The 26,428-nt window shown below is 34.2% G+C and overlaps 2 protein-coding genes across 2 annotated transcripts; one reads left to right on the plus strand and one right to left on the minus strand.

The window, feature by feature from the left end:
• Positions 1–1,225: 1,225 nt before the first annotated feature.
• On the minus strand, positions 1,226–1,856 carry LOC142628871 (uncharacterized). The gene is made up of 2 exons (XM_075802908.1): positions 1,629–1,856; positions 1,226–1,465 (listed from the first exon to the last, which is right to left on the minus strand). Exons 1-2 carry the CDS (start codon positions 1,854–1,856, stop codon positions 1,226–1,228), a joined length of 468 nt encoding a protein of 155 aa, XP_075659023.1.
• Positions 1,857–15,948: 14,092 nt separating this feature from the next.
• On the plus strand, positions 15,949–25,080 carry LOC142614707 (nuclear matrix constituent protein 1). Its single transcript, XM_075787267.1, has 8 exons — positions 15,949–16,617; positions 18,794–19,003; positions 19,603–19,856; positions 19,961–20,231; positions 20,310–20,393; positions 20,965–23,081; positions 23,784–23,952; positions 24,464–25,080. The coding sequence occupies exons 1-8, from the start codon at positions 16,393–16,395 to the stop codon at positions 24,707–24,709; spliced, it is 3,576 nt and encodes a 1,191-aa protein (XP_075643382.1). The 5' UTR covers positions 15,949–16,392; the 3' UTR covers positions 24,710–25,080.
• The last annotated feature ends 1,348 nt before the right edge of the window (positions 25,081–26,428 follow it).

Genomic DNA, 26,428 nt, shown 5'->3' on the forward strand with positions numbered 1-26,428 from the left:
TCCATGAAGATATTGATTAGGCCAATCAAGTCTCCCTCTAACTCCACATTGTTGAAACCCAATTCAAGGGCAAGTTCCACACCTCTTCGTGCCTCCAAAGCTTCCACCTCGATAACAACTAGGGGCAACGATACCAGTTGGGAAAGTGATGCCATAACCTGTCCATCACCATTTTGGATTACCACGCCCAAACTAGCGTTGCCATCATTATCAAACATAGCTCCATCAAAGTTAATCTTGTAGCAGGAAGTCAATGAAGGTGTCCGGGCAGCTGGAGATTGTTAAGGATGACTCAACGATGGACTCACTAAGAGAAAGGCATGGTCCTGCATGTTGACTTAATATGAAACCTTTAATCCTTATTTATTGCTATTATAATGAAGGTCATAATGTTTTGAATACTATGGAAGTTTTCTCTCATGTTGACTTAATAATAATGAGGAAAATATATGATTTTTATCATGTAAACACATTTATTGACTAATCATATATTCAAATCATATTCACTGCTGGAAAATATTCAAATCATATTCAAATCATAATGAGGAAAATATAGATTTCTGTCATATTCACTGCTGGACCATTTCCTCTTGTGTACTTGTTATAATGGGCCCACTTTTATATTAACCGACTACGGAGGAAATGCATAATTTTTACTGTATACGTATATTTATTAATTTTTCAGAAATCTACTGTTGGAAGTTTCTCTTGTTTACCACTGGACTATTATTTAAGCACTTATTATGGTGGGTCATCATTTGTGCTAGCTTATCTTTGTAAGAGGTATTTTTGGGGCCTTAATATAACTTTGTTGGATGCAACTTGGACTTTGAGCAAAAATGGACTTCTCACATTTCACCGATAGCCTTTGGGCCATATTTCAAGCCCAAAGTTGAGTCTTGGTCTTAGCTTTCCAAATATCATATAGGCGACAAACAAAAACATCCCCAACATACATAGACAAATCTTTAAAACCCAATCCTCCCTGTGACTTGGGCTTGCACATAGTCTCCCATTTCAACCAACGAATTTTTCGGTTGTCCCCTCACTACCCCCAAATTTTTTTTCAGATAAGTGCTTCAATTCCATGGCATAAAGTGACCTAGAACTTGAAACATGACATTGTATATGTGGGAAGGGCTTGGGCAATAGATTTAATCAGGATTTCTCTTCTTGCTTGGGTCAAGAGTTTAGCTTCCCATCCTTGAAGGGTTTTCCAAATCTGCTATTTGATATTTGTTAAGCTGTCCTTTTTCTTCCTGTCGATGAAAGGAGGAATTCCTAGGTACTTCTCATAATGCTGCACCACAAGAACCCCAAGAGCCTCCTTGATAGAAAGCTGCATATCAGGATTGGTCGATTTACTAAAAAATAGAGTAGTTTTGGCTCTATTAATCTTTTGACCTGAGGCCCTTTCATAAGTGGTCAAAACCTCAAGCAAAGCTTGACAGTTATTCTCTAAAGCCTTGCAAAAAATCAAACTATCATTTGCAAAAAGAAAATGAGTTAGTCAAGGTCCTGTTTTACATATAGCCACCCCTTAATATCCCCATAAGTGGCTACCTTCTTAATTAGCCCATTTAGACCCTCAGTGCACATCAAGAACAAGTATGGTGAAAATGGGTCACCTTGGCTGAGTCCCCTTGTGGAATAATGCCCCCATGAGGTTCACCATTAATCAACACTGAATAGGATGCATTGGTGATGCATTCCATCATCAAATGTATCCATCTATCACAAAAACCCAGCTTTGCCAAAACTTTTTCCATATATCTCCACCCCACTCGATCATAAGCCTTGCTCATGTCTAATTTTAGAGCCACGTAACCAGATTTACCCGTACAATGGTTCCTCATATACTGTAATGTCTCAAAGTCCACCAAAAATATTATTTGAGATTAAGCGATCTAACATGAACGCACTTTGCTATTCAGAGATAAGATGTGGCATAATAAGTTTTAGTCGATTAGCTAAAACTTTGGCAAAAACTCTATACAACATTACTTAAGCTTATAGGTCTAAACTTCGAAATAAATTCAAGATTTTTTACCTTAGGGATCAATGTGATGAAGGAGTGACCCAAAGCCTTTGGTATTTAGCCTAAATTCAAATACAGTAAAATAGATTATGCCACATCACTTCCTAAAAGAGACCAATAACTTTGGTAACAAAAGGGGGGCATGCCATCAGGCCCCAAAGCTTTCAAGGGAGCCATTTGTCTCAAAGCACTCTCCACATCTTCCATCTTGAATTTGGCCAACAACATGTCATTCATCCCGTGTTACCAGCTCTAGAATGGTGTTTGTAACCTCCTCAAAATCGGTTGGGTTTGATGTGGTGAAGAGCTCTTGATAAAAATCAACAATTGTGTCCACCACCTAGTTATGTTGTGTGCACCACCTACCCAAAACATCTCTAAGCCTCGTAATGTAATTCCTTCTCCTTCTCTAAGTTGCCTTGCCATGGAAAAACTTTGAATTTTGATCCCCATCTTTAAGCCACATGATTCTTAACCTTTGGCTCCACATCTTTGCTTCTTTGTCCAACAACATAGATTGTGTCACACCACTTCCCAAAAGAGACCAATAGCTCTGGTAAAAAAGGGGGGCATGCCATCGGGCCCCGGAGCTTTCAAGGGAGCCATTTGTCTCAAAGCACTTTCCACCTCTTCCATCTTGATTTTGGCCAACAACATATCATTCATCTCTTGTGTTACTAGCTGTGAAATGGTGTTCGTAACCTCCTCAAAATTGGTTGGGTTTGATGTGGTGAAGAGTTCTTGATATAAATCAACAATTGTGTCCACCACCTAGTTATGTTGTGTGCACCACCTACCCGAAACATCTCTAAGCTTCATGATGTAATTTCTTCTCCTTCTCTGAGTTGTTTTGCCATGGAAAAACTTTGTATTCTGTTCCCCATCTTTAAGCCACATGATTCTAGACCTTTGGCTCCACATCTTTGCTTCTTTGTCCAACAACGAATTAATCTCCTTTTCAAGTTGTTGCATTCGGCCAATGTCTCCTCCCTACATTGCAATTTTTTCCGCATGTTTCAATTGTCTTTTCTTTTGTTCTAGGTCTCTACAAACACTCCCAAAACATTTTTTTATTCCATCAGGCGAGTTCCTCCCTACATCTATCCATCTTCCTGATTACTTGTGTAGCACTCGGTTCAAATATTCTTTCCTTCCGCACTGCCTTAATTGTGTCACTACATCCCTTGTTTGACATCCACATTTGTTCGAAGCGAAAGGGTTTTGAAAACTGCACTCCATACCATCTGGGACTATCCATAGTGGTTTGTGATCAAAACAAGTCACGTCAAGATGGTGGATTTTTGTCCTAGGAAAATTTGAGAGCCACTTATTTGTAGCCACCACTCTATCCAATCTCACCCATACTGTGTAATTAGTATAATGTTTGTGCCATGTGAATTGGAAACCTAGGAATTCCAAATCCATGAAGCCACACTAGTCAAGAACATCCTTGAACGATTGCATTTGGTTATGGGGCCGAACCCTGCCACCACATCTTTCTAATTACCGTGAGATCTCATTAATATCACCTGCACACAACCATGGTGCATTGCTTCGATTTTTCAGACTACGTAATCTTGCCCACCCTTCATGTCTCTTCTACAAATTAGGTTCACCATAAAAGCCCATGAACCTCAACTCATCCTCTTAATTTTTATTGATCGTAGTATCAATATAATTTTTGGAGAATGTTTCAATTGATAAATTAAAATCTTCCTTCCAAAAGATCACCAATCCATCCGCCTTATCTTTCCTTGGAACTTCAAATTTATGTCTAAACTTCAAACAATTCTAAACTTTTTCTAGCCTTGCCTTGCCTGCCCATATTTTGGCTATAAACACAGCAGAGGGATCTTTTGCCCACACCAAATCAACGAGCTGATTTTCTGTATGTTAGTTCCCAAGCCCACAACAGTTCCATAACAAGAGACTCATTGCTCCTGGCAAGGCTAGGAACCAGCCTCTGCCAATATATCTTCATCTTTTTCACTATGAGAAACCAAAGATTTTTTGTTTGGTAACTCAAGGTGAGCTGTGTCCTGGGTTGCATGTTAGGCTTGGAAATGCGTTTCCATGTTGCCTTAGGGTTTTCAATTATTGGGGCATTAAAAAGCTTTAAAGTCTCAATCATAAAAGTAGGGTTTGAAGCAGCAGTTTTAGGTGAGTGAGGTAACTGTGGGGATTTGGTAGAGATTTTTGGGGTCGAAGAGTTAGCCGATGTAACTACAGCTAACTATAAGAAGTTTTCCTTAATTGGGAGACTTGATTGTAACAGTTCAGCCATAAGAGACTTACCCATGGATGGAGTAATTGACCGTGTCTCTTAATGAGGCAAATTAAACTTCCTTAACTCTCGGTATAATGGCTCAAGTTGCTTTTCAAATGGATCTTCCTTATTATGGCTTTGCACAAAATTAGGATTGGAGTTATTTTCGCTAGCTGTAAGCATTCCAGTGCTGCAAGGTAACGGTTGGTTCAAAGTTTGCTCATGTTGTGAGTGTCCCATGTCAGGAGTTGCCATTGATAGGGGTGGAGCCACCTTGGTCCCAGCCGGAGTTCGCATCGAAAACACAGGATGTCTTGGCTGAAAAGAGCTATATGTGTTCTTCTTGTAGAAGCTTGCTACTATAACCCCACTTTTTTGTGATCAACTAGTTGGTGCTGCACTTTATGAGAGACTGGGAAATTTAGGTCTCTCAAAAGAATATATGGTTTGAGTACTATTTACAATCTACCCAAAAGAATATATGGTTTTTTGTCTTAGTTACAATCTACCCAAAAATAAAAAGAAAGACAAAGCATAGGTTTACCTATCCAAAAGAAACTAAGTTCGGAGGTTAGGTTACGGAATGAGAAGGTCTTAGGCACCCATTCCGCCCAAACAGAGTCTGGTCTTCTAGACTTTAATGACTAATATACCCTTTATGCATGATATGAATGATATGTTGTATACATGACAAACTTAACCAAAACTAACTCACATAAATCTACATTATGAATGCATCCTCTTCTTTTAGAAAAAAATTTAGATCTGTTTTTGTGAATAAAAAGATTGATTTGATTCATTAAAAAGAAACTAGATCTGTTTTTGTATATGTAAAAAAAATTAGTTTTGTACAGAAAAATCAGATCTATTTTTGGTGATTAAAAAATTAGTTTAGTTTTTTTTTTTTTTAAATTAGATATGTTTTGGAACAAAGTAAAAAAAAAAAAAAAAAAGATTTTGGTTTATATGTAAAAAAATCAGATCCATTTTGTAAGTAAGAAAGTCTAGATTTGCAAAGAAGAAAAAAAAATCAGATCTGTTTTTTATGAATAAGATGAGAAAAAGACTTAAAAAAGAAAAAAGAGGGACTGCACTCATGAAATAAATCTACCTTACATGCATCAAACAAAAACTATCACAACTTTTGACTTCCTCTTTTAAATTTCAAAATCTGCTATTTTTGTGATAAATGAAATTTTTCTTGGAAAAATCAGATCTATATTTAATGAAAATACAACTCAGTTTTAAGGTGTAAAAAATTCAAATTTGTATTTAATAAAAATACAGGTCAATTTTGATGTGTAAAAAAATACAGATATGTTTTGATGTGTAAAAAAATTCAGATATGTATCTAATGAAAATACAGATCTGTTTTTTAGTTTTAAAAAGATTTATTAATTAGCAAATTTTTGAAACTCAAAAGAAAAATCATAACAACAAAAGAATTAAGAACATGTTTTAATGAAAAGTTTAACAATACTTGGCAACAACATCAGAAATTAAAAATAAAAGAAAACATCCTAAATCTATCCATGCATTATCAAGTAGAACTAAAAAAAATCAGAAAAAGGAAAAAAAAAAACTACCTCTTGCATGAGCGTGCTATTCTTAGTGAAGGAATATTTTAGGATTTAAAGAAATTTATTCAATTCTCTTTGAAACCTAAAATATTTTGCTTACAAAAAAGAAATTCCTAAGACCAGAGCCTCTAGAACGTCTTTAACGTAAGAGAGAAAATAAAATAAGAGAAGAGTCAGAAAGAGGGGAAATCAAAGAGCGTGAAAAAGTGTGCTGAATTTTGAGATGCAACCTCTATTTATAGAGGTTGGGATGTTCGTAAATTAGTTAAATGATCATAATACAAATTGGGATGCATCCTTATCTCTAAAAAATCGAAAAGGATGTGTTTTAGTTCAATCCAAATGCCCTTGGGCCAGAGCCCGAATTTGTGCCAATCGGCACTCTAAAAGTGCCAAATGGCTCTTTTGGGTGCCGGTCTCGCTTTTGAGTTTCGGTCCATTTTGGACTTCTTTTTTGAGGTTTTTTAAGCTGGGACTTGCACTTAGACACGTTTTTAATCCATATTCTAAAAAATGAACTCTTTTTCTAATAATTAAGGTCTTTTCAGCAATGATTATCTTGTAAATAAATTCTCCAAAAAGTCTTAAGTATCCCCTTTATTCCCTTGCAAGCAAGCCTATTTTTGACACTAACTAACAACCAATCACAAAATTATTTAATTAATTTTAATTGTCTAGCCAATTAGAATTAATTTAAATTAATCATGTATGGTTGATTCTATCTAAACACAATGCATGCTGACCGTGCAAACTTGATCATGCGATATCTTTCAATCCAATGGTTCGATTTGGAAATCGGGCATACCGTCACGACCGGTAGAACCTCAAGATCATTTTTATGATATGCAATGAATAAATTAATGCATGTAATGCAATCATGAATTTTGGGTATATAAATGGTCACTCCAGCCATTTTCCTGGATTAAATCATGGGTGCAAAATCGAGTGTCTACACACTTATCCAAGGCCCAAAATTGTTGGTCTGTAGTGGCGAGAGTACCTTCACTATCAAGCTAGATTTCACAGTCCCTATCGTCATGTGTAAGACATTCTCACCAATAGCAGATATTCAGAATACGTTCATACTTAAATGAAACCCATTGTTCTTTTCCTTGCCCTATAGACGCCATTCTTCCTCGACTCAGTGACCGAGTAATATCCAAATTTATATGTACCTTCAAAAAACTCCCACCCTCCTCCTTCACCTAAGTTGGTCATATCATATTACCAATAATATTGCAAATTCCTTCCACCACCCTTCGGTTCATGAATCTCACTAGTATTTCGTGAACTTGCACCTAAAAGGATATTAGGTTGAAAAGCAAATCATCAAGTGGCATGTCTTTGTCATAACGCTGCAGCACCATAAGGTGTTTATCAAAACTCCAGGGTTCATTCGAAAGGATGGTATCCACTTCGAGTTTGTCGTCAAATGTAAAAATGACTATATGGTTGCTCATATTTTTGACTTTAAAACCATTTTTTGACCTCCACAATGGTTTAGAAGTCACAGCAATAGCTTCAGTGTTCAAAGCTTGCCTTGTGAAAAACTTGACAGCAATGATGAACTCCAGTGTGGCCATCTCTTCCTCTAGATCGAAAGTTGGTCCTTCCCTGTCAGTTTTTGACAATCCATTGCAGTGGCTTGTCAGATCCTCCATGGCTAAATGATAACATGTTTCTCAAAACCCTGAAAAAATGACCCACAAACCTTAAAGATAAACTTGTTATCTTAAGGGACAAAGGCACCTACAAGGAGGGACAAAAAAGTTCTACAGCCTAGGAGAAGTTTGGATATTCCAAGCTTTCACTAGCGATAGGGAAACTAATTTAACTCAGTTAGTCTTTGTTGGGGGCCGTTTTTGTGCGTAGACACGTGTCTTTTGTTGGGGGGTGACTTTGCTAGGCCCAGATTTGTTTTGCAGAGTTCAATCTGGAACTCAACATTAGGCCACATAGACCAATGGCTTTCGGTACATTTTTAAGCCTACAAAATAGATAAAACCCAAAGTCTAAGAATCGTGATAATGGTTGAAATAAATAAATAATATGTTTAGCATAATAGATTTGATTAAATGGTGAGTTGAACGTTACTATTATATGTGTTAAGTGATATCCATTAGAATGATTAATTAATTGTCATATGTCCAATAATGTGATGAGTCAAATAATTCATATCCAGCTGTGATATAGTTCATGTTCAATATAATAAAGTATGTCCAGCAATGGTCTATGTCCAGCAATGGTTTATATCCAAATAATACATATCCATGTGTGTTTTATGTTCAAATATTACACATCTAGCAGTGATTCATGTCCAAGTAATATATGTTCAACAATAGTTTATGCCCAAATAATACATATCCAACTGTGGTTTATGTCCAAATATTACACGTCCAACACTGGTTCATGTCCAAGTAATATATGTCTGGTAGTGAGATGAATTCAATTTATTAATACATATGTTTATTATTGAAGCATTAGTGAATCCATGTTTATCAAATAGTGAGATAATATTAAAACACTTTGCATCCAACAGTGCAATAATGAGTTAACATATACTTAATAGTGTAATCATGAAGATAGAGAAATATTGACTTATCTTATATGATTCCAACTCCAGCCGTATAACATCACTTTGTATGATTTGCGGCTCCATTCGTATAGCATTAGTGAGCTAATAACATTCCAGCGGCATAATAATATGAGTCCAGTGGTATAATGATAATGAATTAAAATATGCTCAATAATATAATTTTAGAGATAAAAATATAATGACTTATTTTCATAGTTTGTGGCTCTACCCGTATAACAGTAGACAACATTCTAGCAGCATGATAATATAAGTCCAGCAATGCAGTATGATATCATGAGTCCTTTCATAATGACTTCACAATTGAAGGGGAAAAATAGGTGCAACTGGGGAGAGAGAGAGAGAGAGAGAGAGAGAGAGAGAGAGAGAGAGAGAGAATATGTCCAGCCGTATGCATAGGTTGGTTAAGTTTATCCCCTTTATCATGCACTTAAATGATTTTTCCCATGTAATGCTCTTTTAGTTTTTGGTCAAATATGAGTGATATTGTCTTTCATAAGAAGGGTTTTTAGTATTATAAATATATGCATTTCATGAGAAGGGCGTTTGTAACATGTTTTTGGAAGAGTATTTGATATCTTTTAAGATTTATGAAGATGGTGAGAAATATGTATGTTTTATGAGATCAGGTGAGTGTTTGGATTTAGCTAAACACTCACTTACGTCTGCGTCCAGCATTTTTTTGGGTCCCGTGCATTGTTCACAGGACCTGCAAACTACTTTTTTTTTAAAAAAAAAACTTTAAAACTGGGTCTCACAACACTATTTACACACTTAAAATTTATTTTGCTACAGTGTTTTTAGTTTTAAATTTTCAGCAATAAGCGGTATCCAAACACACCCTAGGTGTTTGTGAGATGTATTAGAAATATATATGAGAAGTATGGATAGTTTGTGAGGAATGTGTTTGTAAAATATATGGAATTATGAGAAATATTGAGGGTAAATATAGTACTACATGAGATTATAGCTGCTGGATTGGTTTTGTGTTATGATAATGGGTTATGCTTTTTTCTAAGATAAAATATTTTGTAAGAGAAATGGAGGAGGAGATGTTTAGAGATAAAGGCAGCAAGATGATGATATTTCAAAATAAGAGAGTGTGGGAGAGATGGGTAGTAGTGGTGTGTAATAGGTGTTATCTAAGAGAAATGGAGGAGCATGAAAATGCTTAGAGATATGGATAGTAAGATGATGATATTTTAGAATAAGAATAAGGGAGTGAGAAAGGGATGGATAGTAGTGGTGTCTTGTGATGTGCATAGATTGGTCCTCTTTATATAGAGCCAAGAAAGGAGATTTTAGTTGAAAGGAAAATCAGCAAATAAGGAAAGGTTTTTAACAAAATGAGTGATTTCCTTAGTAGGTTTTTGGTTTTTAGCCAAAAGAAGAAAGTCTGAAATTTAAGTTTACTGCTGTAGCTGTACATCATCTGACACAGTAGTAGAGCAGTAACTATTGCAGCTGACAGCAGTACAACAGTACCTACTGCAGTTGACATCTACACAACAGTAGCTATCCTGACATAGTTGGATGATGTCAGCTATATGATGTCATCTGTTGGAGGAGGTATTTAGCATTAAATTCATGGTTTAGCTGAAAATGGTAAGATATCATTTATAGGATCTTTACTTATTTGGGTATGGCAGTAAGCTGTTGGTATTGAGCATTAATAGGCTAATGATGTCGCTTTTGGGCATGTGTCAGTTACTGGAGTTGTTGCTGGTATTTTTGGCTAAGTTTCCTCTTTTGGAAAATTTTATGTTTAATCCATGGTTTTATTACAATATAATTTTGGTAAGTAATTGACTAATTGGTTGATTTTGATGAAGCTTTGAAGGTTTAATTATGGTCTCTTTGTGTTGTAACCAAATCTTGGAGAGTAAGAAGAGCATTTAATGTTGGATGAGATATTTTATAGAGATAGACAATAAGATTTAGGTATGTATTAGGTATTGATTTAGATGAAAATAATAATATAATTTATATGAGATAATATAATTTAGATTATATGATGAACATTAAGTTTTACGTAAAAAGTAATGAGGAGTTTTATCATTTTAAGTGTTATGTGATATGACAGGCTTACCAAATGTTACCTATTGCACATTGACCTATCAGAGTTCAGGAAATTGGGGAAGACATGCTAAGCAACATGTTTCCTTTATCAACTTTGAACCGCTGGAGTTTTACTAAACATACTTCTTGGCTCTCCAAACCATGACTCCCAAAATTCCCCCGATGAAACTCATGAGCTTGGATCATAAGCTGAAAATGAAATGATATGCCATGAGCTTGAACCATGAGCTTTGATAAGGTAATATCGCCATGGGTTTCAGACCATGGGCTTTGGCGTCGTTTTGTGTAAATATAGGCTCTTTTGTTCTTTGAAATAGATTTATCCAAAATCTATGATAATATTAATGTGGTGCAGGTTACCAATGAAATAAAGCTTACCAATGAAATAAAGCTATATAGCGTGAAAATTTTGTCCTCAATAGTCTTTATGTTTGTTTTTCGTTTCTTTAAGACAACTTTAATTGCATGGTTTTAGTTATAAAAGGTTTGTGGTATAAAGTTTTAATTAAAAAAATTTAGCCTATTTTAGAGATTGGCAAATTACAGTGCTTTAAGTTATGAATTTATAATAATAAACAATAAATTGTAGAGTTTTTATTTTTTTATTTTTTATTATTAAAATAAAATTTAGCTTTAATCTTAAAGTTGTTTTCAATTTAAACGTTCCTTAAAGTACTTTTGGGTGGCCAAACACCTCTTTTTTGACTTAAAGTGCTTTTCAATCTAGAAATCACTTTTATTAGTATGCTAAAGGTAGGGTCGGATGGATGAGATAAATAAAGAAGATAAGATTAAGGAGAAGTTAAGCTTTTCGATAGTAGACGCGTAGACTATACTTCATTTTACATTTTTCATTCTAAACTATCGAAATGCAGAATTGACCCATAACGTTATAATTCTATTTCAATGATTCTACCTTCTATTTTGGTGTTTAGTATGACATAATTAAGTATTAGAAGACCAATTTGCCACTTTGCTTTGGTATTTTGGAGAGATGGGTTAATTGGGTTTTTAATACTAAATTTTGTCTGATTTAACAACAAAACATACAACAAAGACTTAAGTGTTACAAAGTTTTCAATTTAGGGGGTTGATTTTATGTTTTGATAGTTTAGAGGGCAATGTATAAAATGTAGTATAGTTTTTTTTTTTTAATAAGAAAAATGTGGTATAGTTTATTATGAAAAAAGTGTAATTTCTTCTTAATCTTATATTCGTTATTCATCCCATCCGTCTAACTCTATCTCCACCATAATCATAAAAGTGCTTTAGACTATTCATAAAGTGCGTTATATTGGTGAAGTATCTTTATAGACACCAATTATCTAGCACTTAACTATTATATTAATAGTTTCTAAAAAAAAAAAATCATATTACTAATATATTTTTTTTGAGAGAGTTTCATCTTATGATAGCTCTTTATTATCAGACCAAGACACTCACTAATCAGTTTTTGGTGTAGGCAGGGATTGAACCTCAGATCTCTTACACAACCATCAGAGACTTTACTAGTTGAGTTAACTGGAACCCACATATTACTAATATAAATGATTGACAATGTGTAAATAAGAAAATATAAGGACAATGTGTAAATAAGAAGATATAATCAAACATTCAAGGTCAAAATATAGGTTTTAAAATGTAAATGACCAAATTAAAAATAACACCAACTTTTTTACCTTTAAAATTTGGTGTTGTTGTTGTTAAAAATAACAAAAAATATAATAATAATAAAGGCCTTAGTCCAAAGACAATAAAAAATGGAAAATATAATGACATCTTATATACCGTCATGATCTTTTAAGAATTAGTTAAAAAAAAAAAAAAGATCTTTTAAGAATTATTATGTGCTTTGTTAGTTGGTTTTCATGCAAAAAAAATATCTTTGCGTTGAAATATTATATAAATCGTCACATTAAAAAAAATGCAAGCGTACAAATTAATGTGTGGATTGAAATGGCTGGTACAACTAATTTCAAATAAAAATTGTCCATTCAAAAGCAGTAGGGTCACATAATTGCAACATTGAGAGGGTATTTGGTACATGATTTGAAACAACAATTTTCAGTTTTTAAACAATATTATACTTATTTTCATATATTTTTTCACTCACACATATTTTCAAAAAAAATCTTTTAAATTTAAAAACTATTGTTTAAACACATCTACCAAATGAACTGAATATTCCTAATATACTCGTGATATTTTCACAAACTTGTCAAATTCTTTATCAGAACTGCCAAAAGTGATGGCTTAGAAAAAAATTGATTAGACTACTATAAGCGTTCTTTAGATGCTTTCAAAGACGCCAAAAAAAGACAATTGAATAAACATCATAAGCTGAATCAAATAACATATAATCAACAGAGAAAAACGTTGCAACAAGTCCACAACACACGTGTATCATTAAAGGACCCAAAGTCTAGTTATTATTAACCAATTCCAGTGAACTTAGACTTCATAATGCACCACCAATAAAAATGATGGAAATACTTGTATCATTCTCATTTCATCTCTTCGGTGGCGGCTCCAAGAATATATTTCAGAAGGGTCATTAAGAAACTTAAAGTAAATAAAATTTAATAAAAAAAACTAAAATATATTGAGTTATTGATAAGAAAAAAAAAAATACAAATACAAATACGTGAAGTTTTACAATTTTTTTTTACAAGTTTTCATATTTTAAAATTGTTACATGATAGTTCATTATCAATTGTTATTATCTGCTTTCAATATGGGTAGGTGTGACCATTTTATTTTGTTAAATTTGTATAACATTTTTATTTTTATGCATTTGTCATTGTTTTTATAGAAATATTTTGAACTAATTGACAAAACTCAACTCATTAGTATTGTATTAACACACTCATAAATAATACACTAAGGGTCCGTTTGGATACAGCTGAAAACTAAAAGCTGAAAATGTTGTAGCAAAATAATTTTTAAATGTGTGAATAGTACCGTGTGACCCATTTTTAATGAAAAAGTTATTGAAAAGTGAAGTTTGTGGGTCCCGTGAATAGTGCACTGGACCCACTGGTGTGCGGAAAAGTAAAAAAAAAAAACAGAAAAGGCGTGAAATGCTAGCAAATGCACTGTTCATAGACAATGAACAGTGCAAGAGGCGCTGTCCAGGAAAAAAAAAGAAAAAAAAAGGTTGAAACGCATGAACAACAAAACATGAACGTGTTCAGCCTTATCCAAACATTACCTAAGTATCTACTTAACCAATAAAAAGATGGAACATCCTTGACTTTACTTTTTTTTTTCTTGAATCACTAACTTTATAACTAAAAATTTTGGGATGAATTGATGTGTGTTTTTGTTTGGTTTTGGACTGGATTGATTTGTGATCAAGGTTTGCAATAACATTTTTAAAGATATTTTAACTAATAAAAAATTATTATATATATAATATTATATATATAATATTATATTTTTTCTAAGTCAGGTGGTTCATTTGAACCCCCAGAGGCTAAATGTGCCACCGCCCTTGCATCTCAATGCTTTGCCTTGTCTTATGAATATTTTTAAACTATATATTCCAAAAGTTTTAAGCAAAACTTGTTTAACTTATAAAATATAAAGAAAATGCTAAAGTTACAATCTTTTTTATAAGCTGTTGATGTGATAAGTGATTATTGATAAGTAAAAAAGTGATGTTCGTGGTGGGCCTGTACGAGAATGAGTAAGAATTTACCATTTTAACAGTTTGTAAAAATATTGTAAAATTTAATTAGACATTACTCAAAATATAAAGTTTTAAGTGAAAAGATATATATATATATATATATATATATATATATATATATATATATATATTCTCTCCTCGTGTGTAATTGTGTATGTATGTGTTTTTTTCTCAATAAAAACAAAAAATTAGATCCCTAATTCTTCTAATCAAATCCAAAAATCAACCTCAAAAAGTCCATAGATTTTCTCTAAAAAAAAATTCCATGGTCTAAAATGTAAATTAATATGATTTTAAAATTTTAAGGTTTAATTTTTAATTATCTGAAACTTTAAAATTTAATTTTTTACATTTGAGATTATAAAGTTTGATTTAACCTTCTATTTTTGGGTTAGAACACTTATATTAGTTAATGTATAATAGCAAAAGGGATAAATTTTGCAAATCCATCTCCAAAAATTAACCACATCAATCAATCTAAGATTGTGTAAATTTAGATTGATGCTGTAGTAATCTTATTAACATACACGGTTATTATTTATATGCAAATCTATTCTTTAATACTTTTTTTATTTTTATTTTTAAATTTAGTACTTTTTTATTCATTTAAAGATAAAGAGAGACGATTTGAGAGTAGTAAGAAATTGATGAAGAAATAAAATTTGAATGAAATATTTCTTGAAGAACAATATTTTAACAAAATGGCATGTAAAATGGATAATATGATGCTGATATTTTTAAAAAATAGTTGTGTAAAAAATAAAAAAATTTACACTAATATAGATAGAAACTTCTAAACGAGTTAATGAGATTGTGGGAATGTTCAAACAATTAAAGTGAAAAAAAAGATGCAATCAAAACATGAAGATAATATACTCATCATTTTTTTTTTTTTTGTGTTAAGAACTCCAACCCCCCCGTCAAGTTTTGAAATTGTTGACAAGCATGACTCAAGTTGAAGCAGATAATGAATCACGAAATAAATAAAAATGAACCAAAATTCATCATCTAAAAATAGAAATACCCCCCATCTATTTTTTCTCACAAAAATCATTCCATTCTCCTGAAAGTACATCAGGAATAAAAACATGGTGGCCCCTCCACTCCACAATCTCATGTCCCACAGTTTAACCCATATGAGGTCCAAGAATTTAACCCATGATCAAATCGGCTCCCTTGGTACCCAAGTTGCCTACACTTCAACTTCAAGCTCCAGAGAGTTTAGTCTGTCTATATAATGACGGCCAAGAACAAGAAGCCACATGGGACAAAAGATGCTTATCTTCAAGCCTCCATCCTCACATCAATAATAATTAATTAAATAAAAAATCGTCTCCTTCCCAACTTTAAACAGCTCCTTAACACCGTGGCATTTCCAGTTTCCACATAGGTATATTCTCGGGAACACCCATTAACTCCACCTCATTTACTCTTCTGCCCCTAGTCACCCCCCAATTTTACTCTCCCTCTCCCCACAACCGCCTTTACCAACCAAGCCCATTTTCGTCATCCAACCAAAACCCCCACGTTCCAAACCAAAAAAAGCCACACCCAAAATCCCCAAAAAACCTCTCCGAAACCGCTCCCAATATAAACATCCAAAGGCTAGTATAGTAATTTAAACATAAGAAATTCTTGTTGGGCCCACTAATAATTAATAAAAAAATAAAAATAAAAGAACGTTATAGTGATCATCACAAAAGGCTGGCTCAAAAAAGAGAGAGAGAAAAAAAAGAAAGAAAGAAAGTGTTTGGGTTTTGAGAGACGTTATCGGATTTGAAATCCACAATTCGCCGGAATTTGGGATTTCCGTTCACGTCCGCCCGTACCCTAGGGTTACTGTTATTACACTCTCCACCACACCACAACAATTAAGAAAGTAAGAGAGAGACAGAGTCAGTTATAGATAGAGAGAGAGAGAGAGAGAAAAAAAAAAAGAAAGAAAGAAATTGAGTGTTGGTTTCACCACGACGTCGTTTTCAAGACTTGCAATTCAAAAGAGAAAAAGAAAGTGTGATCTAGTTCGTTTCTGTTAGAATTAGGGTTTCGTTTTTTTTTGTTTGTTGTTGAAGTTTGATATGAAGATCTGTAATTGGAGGAATTGGTGAGGAGGGGGTTAATTGTGGAAAAGAGTTTGCTACCGTGATGTTTACGCCACAGAAGAAGGTGTGGTCGGGTTGGTCTTCTCTCACGCCCCGGAAGTCTGTTCTCGGGTCGGGTCAGAATCCGAATTCTGTTGACGCTGGGAAAGGAAAGACTGTTGCTTTTGTCGAAACGACGCCGAATTTGGATAATGGGGGAAATATCTTGGTTGACGCTGCTGGAGACCCTGAATTATTGGCCGAGAAGGTTTCCAAGCTTGAAATTGAGGTTTGTGGAGGTTCAATTTTTTATATATATATATATATATATTTTTCTGGGTGTTTTTGTGCTCGTGATTGTGCTATTTTTGGTGGGTTTTTGTTGCCTTTAACTTTTGCTTAATTGGGTTTTCAAAATTTTTTTTTTTTGGCTTAACTGGGTGTTTATGGAATTTGGATTGTTGCTATTATGATTTGAGTCTTTTAAAGTTATTTTTTGGTACAAAAAGATAGTTTCTTTATCAAGGTTTTGTTGAGTCAAAACTGTTTTTAACGGTTATACTGTGATTTATCAGTGTGTGTGGTAGTTGTTTGTGACCGAGATCGCCCAATTTATGAAAATTTTTACCCTTTTAGGTCCCAAGTATGTTTTCTTGTTTCTGTGTTTATGGTTTTTTTTGTGTGTGTGTGCGCAAAGGCTGTACAGTAAGAATGTGGGATGGAAAGGTAGGGAAAAGTGAAGTCTTGGGGCCAAATAGGAGTGACAGTTACACAGTGAGAGAATAGAAAAAAGTAGGAAATGGGTATTTGTTCTTTGCCTTTAGCCCTTTACATGGTTAACTTGTGTGAAACTTACTGTCGAGAGTAAACAGAAGAGTCTCGCACTTTGAACTTGGTGTTAAATGTAACTGGTTGGAAATTAAAAAAAAAAAAAAATTGAAATTAAAAATTGCATTTTTGCTTCAAGGTCTTGATTAAGCAATATTTATGGGTTTAATGATGAGCCTGTCCCTGTTGTATTATGTGATAGAGGCATTACCATTTATTAGCCCTGTTTGTGCTGTGCAACCAATTCTTTTGTATTCTCTGTATCATGGGTCCTAAAGTGTGTACTTACCACATCTTTTATATGGTCTTTGAAGCAAAAAAAATTATGAGTTATTTTCGATGGTTAAAAAAAAAAAAATTATGAGCTCACAATCTGGATGACTGAAGTTTTGGACTTATAATCCACTGTTTTCTTAAAGTCGTTAATGCTACTGTAGTTATGGTGTTGCTGGGTTTGCCAATACTGGTTGGGTTTAAGATGATCCAGAACTGGTAAATGCTGCGCATACACTGTTCAAAAATGGAAGCTTTGAAACTGAAAATAAATTTTACATGAAATTTGGAATTAATGAGCTTTTTTAAAAAAAACTATGAAAGAAAAAGAATACAGCTATGTGCATGCGTGCGTGCGTGTGTGTGTGTGTGTTGATCATAACTCTGGCGTAGTTGAAGAAATAACTTCTTGCATAGTAAAGTAAGCGTGTCCGATATGATCTACTTTTTAATGAATGTGTCCTATATGATCTACTGCATTGGCTAAGCACACCTGTGTACAGTATCTATGTCACTGCCATCATATTAATACCTGGATATCATGTAGGATATATGATTTGCCACATATGGTGGTGGATTAGGTACTCACATTAGGAATTTGAACAATAGCCACATCAGAACGCTTTTATTTTTTTGTGGCCAAGCTTTTTTTATTTTTATTTTTATTTTTTGGGTTCACAGTTAGTTCCCATTTGGGAGGGTGGTTAAAAACTGCGCTTCTTTATAATACAGCTCTGTAAAGTACAACTTCTTTTAATTACCCCATTTTAAATAGTACATGATTCTTTGCTCCAAAAATTACACCATACCAAACGTGCGCTTGACCAAAAAGTTGAAGATTATGTGAAGTTGATGTTTTAATTCTACATCTGGAGCTTTTGCATCTACCCTCTAAACTGTCTGGACACCCTATTAATAAACATATTTAGGCTGGTAGGTGGTCAAGAGATGTTTTGAACCGAACAATTTTTTTCCAGTTGCTCTCTCACCCTCTCACTCCTCCTTCTCCTCTTGTTCTTACATAAAGCTTTGATGTTTTAGGGTATGATATCAAATATTCACTACATTGTCAGTAATTCTTGTGAATACATTTGGGCTACCACAAAGTTTGTGATGATTCACAGAGCCACTGTAGTTTTGTTGGGATTAAAGCATAGTTGAGTTGATTGTTAGCAATCCATATTCATTACCAAATACCATTATGACCTTCCTAATCACTTGCCTATTAATGATTATGTCACTGTAGTTATTTCATTGTTTTATTTTGCAAATTATCTGTTATATTGTCTTTAATGTTTCATTTGTTATAATAAATCTAATGCGTTACTCTTACATGATTTTTTTTTTTTTGATGTTTTGGACAGCTTTTTGAATACCAGTATAATATGGGGCTTCTCTTGATTGAGAAAAAGGATTGGACTTCTAAGTATGAAGAACTTAGGCAAGCCTTGGCCGAAGCAAAAGATGCCCTTAAACAAGAGCAATCTTCCCATTTAATTGCAATATCTGAAGTTGAGAATCGAGAAGAAAATTTGAGAAAGGCCTTAGGAGTGGAGAAGGAGTGTGTGCTTGATGTATGTTCTTTTTTCCCTCAAATAGATAAATTTCTTATCATTGCTACCTATCAATATCATCACTAAATGACTGGAATTTTTTCTTTCTTCAAGAGATGCCATATTGCTACCTACCAATATGGATTACTACTCACCTCCCCTTATCATAAGTAAAAATCCAATCCCCAAATATTTTCTTCAGGTCTTTATAAGGATTTTCTGCTTTTATCTCTCTCTCTGTTAAATCTGTTCATAACTAAAAAAAAAAATTAAAAACAAGAAGCATCTCATTTGGTTTGTCTTGCTCCTGTTTTGTGAAACAATAAGAATTATCTGTTACGTTTTATTCTCAAATAGTTTTTATGGTATAAACATGAATAGTTTATTTTTTATCCAGCCATATCATCACATAGCAGATAGTTTTATGCTAAAAATACCTTTCTAATTCTTTAAATATAATTTCTTGTTGACAAAGCAATATGTATCCTGAACCTAGCTTGTTATCTAAAATGCTAAGTTCTAAGCTCAGAGGTTGTTGGTCATGATGCAATTAAATTTTTTTAGCTAGAAAACAAAATACAAAGTGATGTTTCCCTAATGTTTGGAGATTTTTTTCCCAGCTGGAGAAGGCTTTGCGTGAGATGCGTGCAGAAAATGCTGAAATCAAGTTCACTGCTGATTCTAAGTTGGCTGAAGCAAATGCTTTAGTCGCTAGCATTGAAGAGAAATCTTTTGAGGTAGAGGCAACGTTGCGTGCTGCTGATGCTAAGCTTGCTGAGGTGAGCAGAAAAAGTTCAGAAATTGAGAGAAAATCACAGGATTTGGAGGCTCAAGAAGCTGTACTTCGAAGGGACCGCTTATCCTTCATCTCCGAGTATGCTTTATGCTTTTGACCTTTGCTTGTTCTTGGATCTATTGGCTCTTGAGTGGGCTTTCAGTTTGTTCTAACTTAATTAAGTCATTTCCTCTTCTTGGCAGGCGAGAAGGTTATGACTCTACCTTTTCTAAGCAAAGAGAGGACTTGCGAGAATGGGAAAGGAAGTTGCAAGAGGGAGAGGATAGGTTAGCTAAAGGTCAAAAAATCCTTAACCAAAGGGAGGAGAGGGCAAATGAGAATGATAGGATTTTCAAGCAGAAAGAAAAGGACCTTGAAGAGGCACAAAAGAAGATTGAAGCAACTAACATCAGTTTGCAAAAGAAAGAAGAAGATATTAGCAGTAGGCTTTCAAATCTTACTTTAAAAGAGAAGGCAAGTATTTCACCATGCTGAGCCATTGTTAAAATTTTAATTGATTTATGTATTAATATATCAGTTTACTTTGGGCAGGAATTTGATGTTGTGAGATTAAACTTAGAGACAAAAGAGAAAGAGTTACTTGCATTAGAAGAAAAGCTCAATGCTAGAGAAAGGGTGAGTTCTTCTACCTTGTTCTTTTAATGGAAGATTTTTTTGAGAAAGAGTTCTCAAGTTTAGTGTATTTATTATGTTGGTCATTTGACTGTTCAAAGTCAATGCACACAATCTGCATTTGGCATTTAATTAGCGTGTGTCTTGTTATTTGCATGCTCTATCTAGTTTGTGTTTGCACCAGTATAATCTGTAGATTTGGGGTGAAACTGGTCCGGTAATTGGAGAAAGTATGCTATATCAAGGAGGCGCTTTTACTCTTGTTTTGTTTAAAGGAAATTCTCTGAGGTGATACATTTTTTTGTTGGGGGAGATGGGGGAGTATTTTTTTTTCCCTAGTTCTAGGTATATTTCCTCTCTTTTCTTTTCTTTTCTTTTTTTTCCCCTGCCCCTGATTTCTTTGTTTTAATGCACTTATTACAAGGAAAAACTTTTAAATAATAGGCCTGCAGCATCAGGAAAATAGTCTACCAAACATTATACTTTTGCTATACCAAATTGGAATTTTATTGCTATCATTCAAAATTGTGCCCCTGATATTTTTATTTTGGTTTGTTCTGTGCAACATCCACAGACTGAGATTCAAAAGCTTCTTGATGAACATAATGCTATTCTAGATGCAAAGAAGAGTGAATTTGATTTGGAAATCGATCAAAAGAGAAAATCTGTGGATGATGATTTGAAAAACAAGGTTGTTGAAGTGGAGAAGAGGGAGGCTGAAATTAATCACATGGAGCAGAAAGTAGCAAAGAGAGAGCAGACTTTAGAAAAGAGATGGGAGAAGCTTAGGGAGAAAGAGAAGGATCATGAATTAAAATTGAAAGATCTGAAGGAAAGGGAAAAGTCCTTGAGGTCTGAGGAAAAGAATTTGGAGGATGAGAAGAAGCAAATGCTTTCTGATAAAGAAGATTTGCTTAGTCTTAAGGATGAAGTTGAGAAGATTAGGGCTCACAATGATGAAGAGCTATTGAAGATAGCTGAAGAGAAGGATCAGCTTAAAGTAAGTGAAGAAGAGAGGCAGGAATTTGTTCGTTTGCAGTCAGAATTAAAACAGGAAATAGAAAACTGCCGGCTTCAGAAAGAACTTATTCTTAAGGAAGCTGAAGATCTGAAGTTACAAAAGGAGAGTTTTGAGAGAGAGTGGGAAGAGCTGGATGAGAAAAGAGCTGAGATTGAGAAAGATCTGAAAAAATTGACTGATCAGAAGGAAGAAATGGAAAAAATGAAACACTCTGAAGAAGAAAAGCTAAAACATGAGAAGTTGGCAGCACAGGAGTACTTACAAAGGGAGCTAGAAGATCTTAAATTTTCCAAAGAATCTTTTACAGCTCAAATGGAGCATGATAAGTTAGCAATTGCTGAAAAAGCTGATAGTGATAGAAGCCAAATGCTTCATGATTTTGAGTTGCGAAAAAGAGAACTTGAGACTGATTTGCAGAACCAATTAGAGAACAAGGAAAAAGATTTGCGTGAGAGGGAGAAGTTATTTCAGGAAGAAAGAGAAAGAGAATTAAACAATAGTAATTACTTAAGAGAAGTAGCTAGAAGAGAAATGGAAGGAATAAAGCTTCAAAGAGCTAAAATAGAAAAAGAAAGACAAGAAGCTGATGAAAATAGAAAGCATCTTGAAAGGCATCAACTGGAAATGAGAAAAGACATTGATGTGCTTGATGACCTTAGGAGGAAGTTGAAAGACCAGCGGGACCAATTTGTTAATGAGAGACAACGCTTCATTTCATTTGTTGAAAAACTCAAGGGTTGTGAGAACTGTGCTCAAATTATCTCTGAGTATGAGCTTTCTGATCTGCAGTCTTTATCTGAAATTGAGAATGAAGAGTTTATTCCTCTGCCAAGACTCGATGATTTTCACGCCAAGGAAGGTGGTCATGGAAATGTTGCTGCTTCTGAGAAGCAAAACAGTGAGATATCTCCTGTTGGAGTTGGCTCAAGATCTCCAGTTTCTGGTGCAACTATATCTTGGTTACGCAAGTGCACCACCAAGATTTTCAAATTTTCCCCGATCAAGAATATTGAGCCTACTGCTGTTCAAAATTTGGAGGCACATTTGTCTTGCCTGAATGTTGATATGGAAGAACCTTCCAAGAGAGTATCTAGCACTGAAAATCAGGCAGAGATATCTCTTGGTGTTGCAACTGATTCTTTTGATGTCCAGAGAATCCAATCTGACAACAGCATCAGAGAGATAGAAGTCAGCCAAGATCCATCAGCTGATGATCAAAGCAACATCAACAGTAAGGCACCTGAAGTTGCTGAAGATTCCCAGCCATCTGATTTGAATGGTGATCAGCACAAACCTCGCAGAAGAGGGAGGCCTAAATTTTATAGGACGCGCTCTGTGAAGGCAGTTGTCAAAGATGCAAAGGCTATACTTGGGGAAGCTTTAGAAGAAAATGAGAATGATTATCCAAATGGGAATGCTGAGGATTCTGCCTATGATAATGCTGAAAGTCGTGATGATTCTAGTCTAGGTGGTCAAAGACTACCAAGAAATGGACGGAAGCGGAACCATGCTCAAACATCTCAAAACATGGGTAGTGAGCATGATGGTGATGATAGTGAAGGACGTTCTGATAGTATTGTGGCAGGCCAACGCAGGACAAGGCGGCAGAAAATTACTACAGCTGTGCTAGCTCCTGGTGAAAAACGATATAATCTCCGGAGACCCAAAACGTAAGTTCCTATATCCATGACTTAAGTAATGGTAATAACTTGCTTTAAGAAAGAGAGAGAGAGAGAGAGAGAGAGAGAGGGGGGAGGGGGGGGGGGCATGTGCCATGCTATACATAGTTACACATTTTCCCAAAGGAAAAAAACTTTGTTCAGTTGAAGGCGGTGTAAATTAGTAAATTATTTTTAGACTGCCAAACATTGGTTAATTGAACTCACAGCTAGATTATAATTTTGAGAGGAGTGCTACGTTCATAAAATTTTTTTACAATACTTTCACAACAGATCATAGGTGGAAGTTGTTATTGGTCCTAATTTGAATCCACAACTTAAATTATTTTTTTGTTCACCCATAGCAGCCAATAACAATCTGCCATTTAAGATTTGTTGTGAAAATGTTGTGGACATAACATTTCTCTAATTTTGAAAATTGTTGTCTATTTCTATCCCAAAAAAGGAAGAAGGGAGGGATGCTCTTTTTTGTGGGATTATTTTTCATTGTAGACCATCTAGGCTCTAGGAGGCTGTGTATTCAAAGTTTTGGAAGTTATGCGGGGGGAAATAAAGAAGAGGGTTTTAAATTTTAGAGACATAACCCAAAAAAAGGAAGAAAAATATATTACAATTAATTGATGTAGGAAGGTGCCTTATTCATCTGTGGCATGTCAAGCAACTAACTACTGACTTTACCATAATGCCTTTCAGTAAAGCTACTGTCACAGCTGCCAGAGCCATGCCTGAACTTAGCAAAGAAAACAAGGAAGAGACTGATGTTGTTAGAACAACAGGCAAGAAAATTCTTCACTCCAAAGCTGCTCCTGCACTTTCAACTGGAGCTGCAAGTGAGAATGGTGTAAGCTCTCACTTTTTGCGGGTAAGGGAATTATAAAGAATTTGGGTTTCTTCTATACCCCATTTGATTTGTTGTAATACTGTATCTGCACGTGTTTGATCTTGTTTTTGGTCCTTTATTCTCCTAGTTCAAATCAGTTTTATTTGTAGAATTCCATTTTATTGAAAATTTAGGGTTTTATTTTGATTTCTACTAGGACTTAAAATAACATAAATTTCAAAGCTAAAGTTTAAAAGCCGTTCTCTGCCTCTGTATATGCGTGTGTTTCTGATTTTCAGAGAATGTAAGAATTATTTAATGAAGATTAAAGAATTACATTTCTTAATGATTTTAATTTGTGATGTGCGTGTGTTTGCTGTTTTATTTAACTAAGCTGTTACTATTTTGCCTAAGTACAACTGTTAGAGCCATCCTTGTTGTAACTGATTATGTAAGGGAACACTCATTCGAGCAGTCCTCCAGTTGCTGATGGCTCCTGAAATTTTTCTGAACTGATTTTTCTGACTTGATGTTTATAAATTTTGTGACACAGTCCAAGAGAGTTGCAGACTCTCAGGTTGGCGTTGCTGATATTACAAACAATTTGGTTGAGAACATGATCGTGAGTGAAGAGGTGAATGAGACTCCAGAAGAGTACGGTGATGTAGATGAGTACAGGAGTGAATCCCATGGTGAAGATGCTAATGTGGATGGGGAAGATGAAGAGGATGATCAAGAGTCTGAACACCCTGGTGAAGTCTCAATAGGAAAGAAGCTCTGGACATTCTTCACAACATAATGATGCTCAATGCTGTTTGCCATATAGTGGTCGCTTTGGATGGCCTCTACTGCATCTACCTTTTTAGATATGCTGGTAGGAGTTTCCTAATGTGTAGTAGTGTGAATTAACAACTCAAATGTAGTTAGAAGCACTGGAAGTATTCAGAAGTATTCAGGTCAGGGAATGAGTTTTTCTCTGCCCTCTTTGATTTTTATTTTTAGGATTAAGAAGGGTGTTTTATTTTTTTAATGAGAAACCTAGATATTTTGATTAGTAGTAACCCAGTGCAGATTTAACACTGGACTCTCAGCTGCCACCCTTACCAATTGTTTGTATCAAATGCTTTGTATCTCTTCATTTGGCTCTGGAATGATTGTTTGAACCCAGTAGTCTCAACTCTCTCTCTCTCTCTCTCTCTCTCTCTCTCATGTGCGTGTGCTTGGTCTTGTGTTAAAAAGGTGCGTTTTTTATGTATGTTGTTCAGGCTTGATGGAAGGCAAGATAATGAAGCAATGTATGTAGGTTAAATGAGTAGTGAGTTGCCGCAGGGATATGAATTTTGATCACCATGTTACCTTTTAGTACCTGAAGGGTTGACCACAATTGCTGCCTTGAGAGTTTTTTTATTTTTATTTATTTATTTATGAATCTATTACTTTAAAGGGTCATTCTATAGTGCATTTATTTTTGTAAATATACCTTCTTAGTTAAGATACGTAATCTTAACTTTTCCTCTATTATTATAAAACTATATAAACATTTAGGCTAAAAATGCAATTCACACTATTTAAGGTTGATTGAAATTTATTTTGGCTTTTTAACTTTACTCTGTTCAATTGAGTCATCTAAGTTTTAAATTTATTTAATTTAGTTATTTTGTTTAATTTCTTTAAAAAAATGCCTTTAAATTTTTTTTTTCTCAAATGGAAAAAAAATCTAAAATAAATATTTTTTAGATATTTTATGTGATATTTTTTTATTTTTTGTTAATTGCAAACTTAATGATAATTTTTTAATATAATTGGATAAAATGCTGGAATGGAATAAATTTGAAACTTAAGAAGATTCAATTAAACGAAAGTATAATTAAAGATCTGAAATGAATATTAGACAAATTTAAAATCTCTAATTTGCATTTTAGCTTAACATTTAAGATTAAATAACTTATTTCCTATAAAAAAAATGGCCTAGTTTATTTGGGCTCCACTTCATACCCTATCCCAGCTCAGGAATACTGAGCGAAAGTTCCATAAAACTAAAGTCTAAAGAGACATCAACGTCTAACATTGAACTTCACAGGTATGTAGAGAGGAAAAAGCGAAACTTAGGATACAATATAAAGCGTACGTAAGGTTTTTATTTATTTTATTATTTCTTTTAAACTGGGTTTGGTTTCTTGAAAGAGAGCACTAGGAGCACTTCAAGAACGTACAGTTTAGAAATGATTGCCCTTTGCCCATGCCAAGCCAAGGGTAACACCAGGACTAAACCTTCAGAGACACTTCAAACGGTAATTTAACCATTTTCTGTTCAATAACTTAGGATACAATATTCTTCAAAACCGTAACACGATTTGTTATGATTGATACATAATAAAGTGGTATTAATGGTAAACCATGTAAAAAGAATATTATTCTATTTATAATAAATCTTGTCAACAATTATGAAAAACATTAGTAAGTTCTATATGCCTTGTTATATTGTTTAAACAATGAAAACTGTTGTTCAAACAACGTT

Source organism: Castanea sativa, chromosome 1, assembly GCF_040712315.1.
Source record: "Castanea sativa cultivar Marrone di Chiusa Pesio chromosome 1, ASM4071231v1".
Lineage (NCBI taxonomy): Eukaryota > Viridiplantae > Streptophyta > Magnoliopsida > Fagales > Fagaceae > Castanea > Castanea sativa.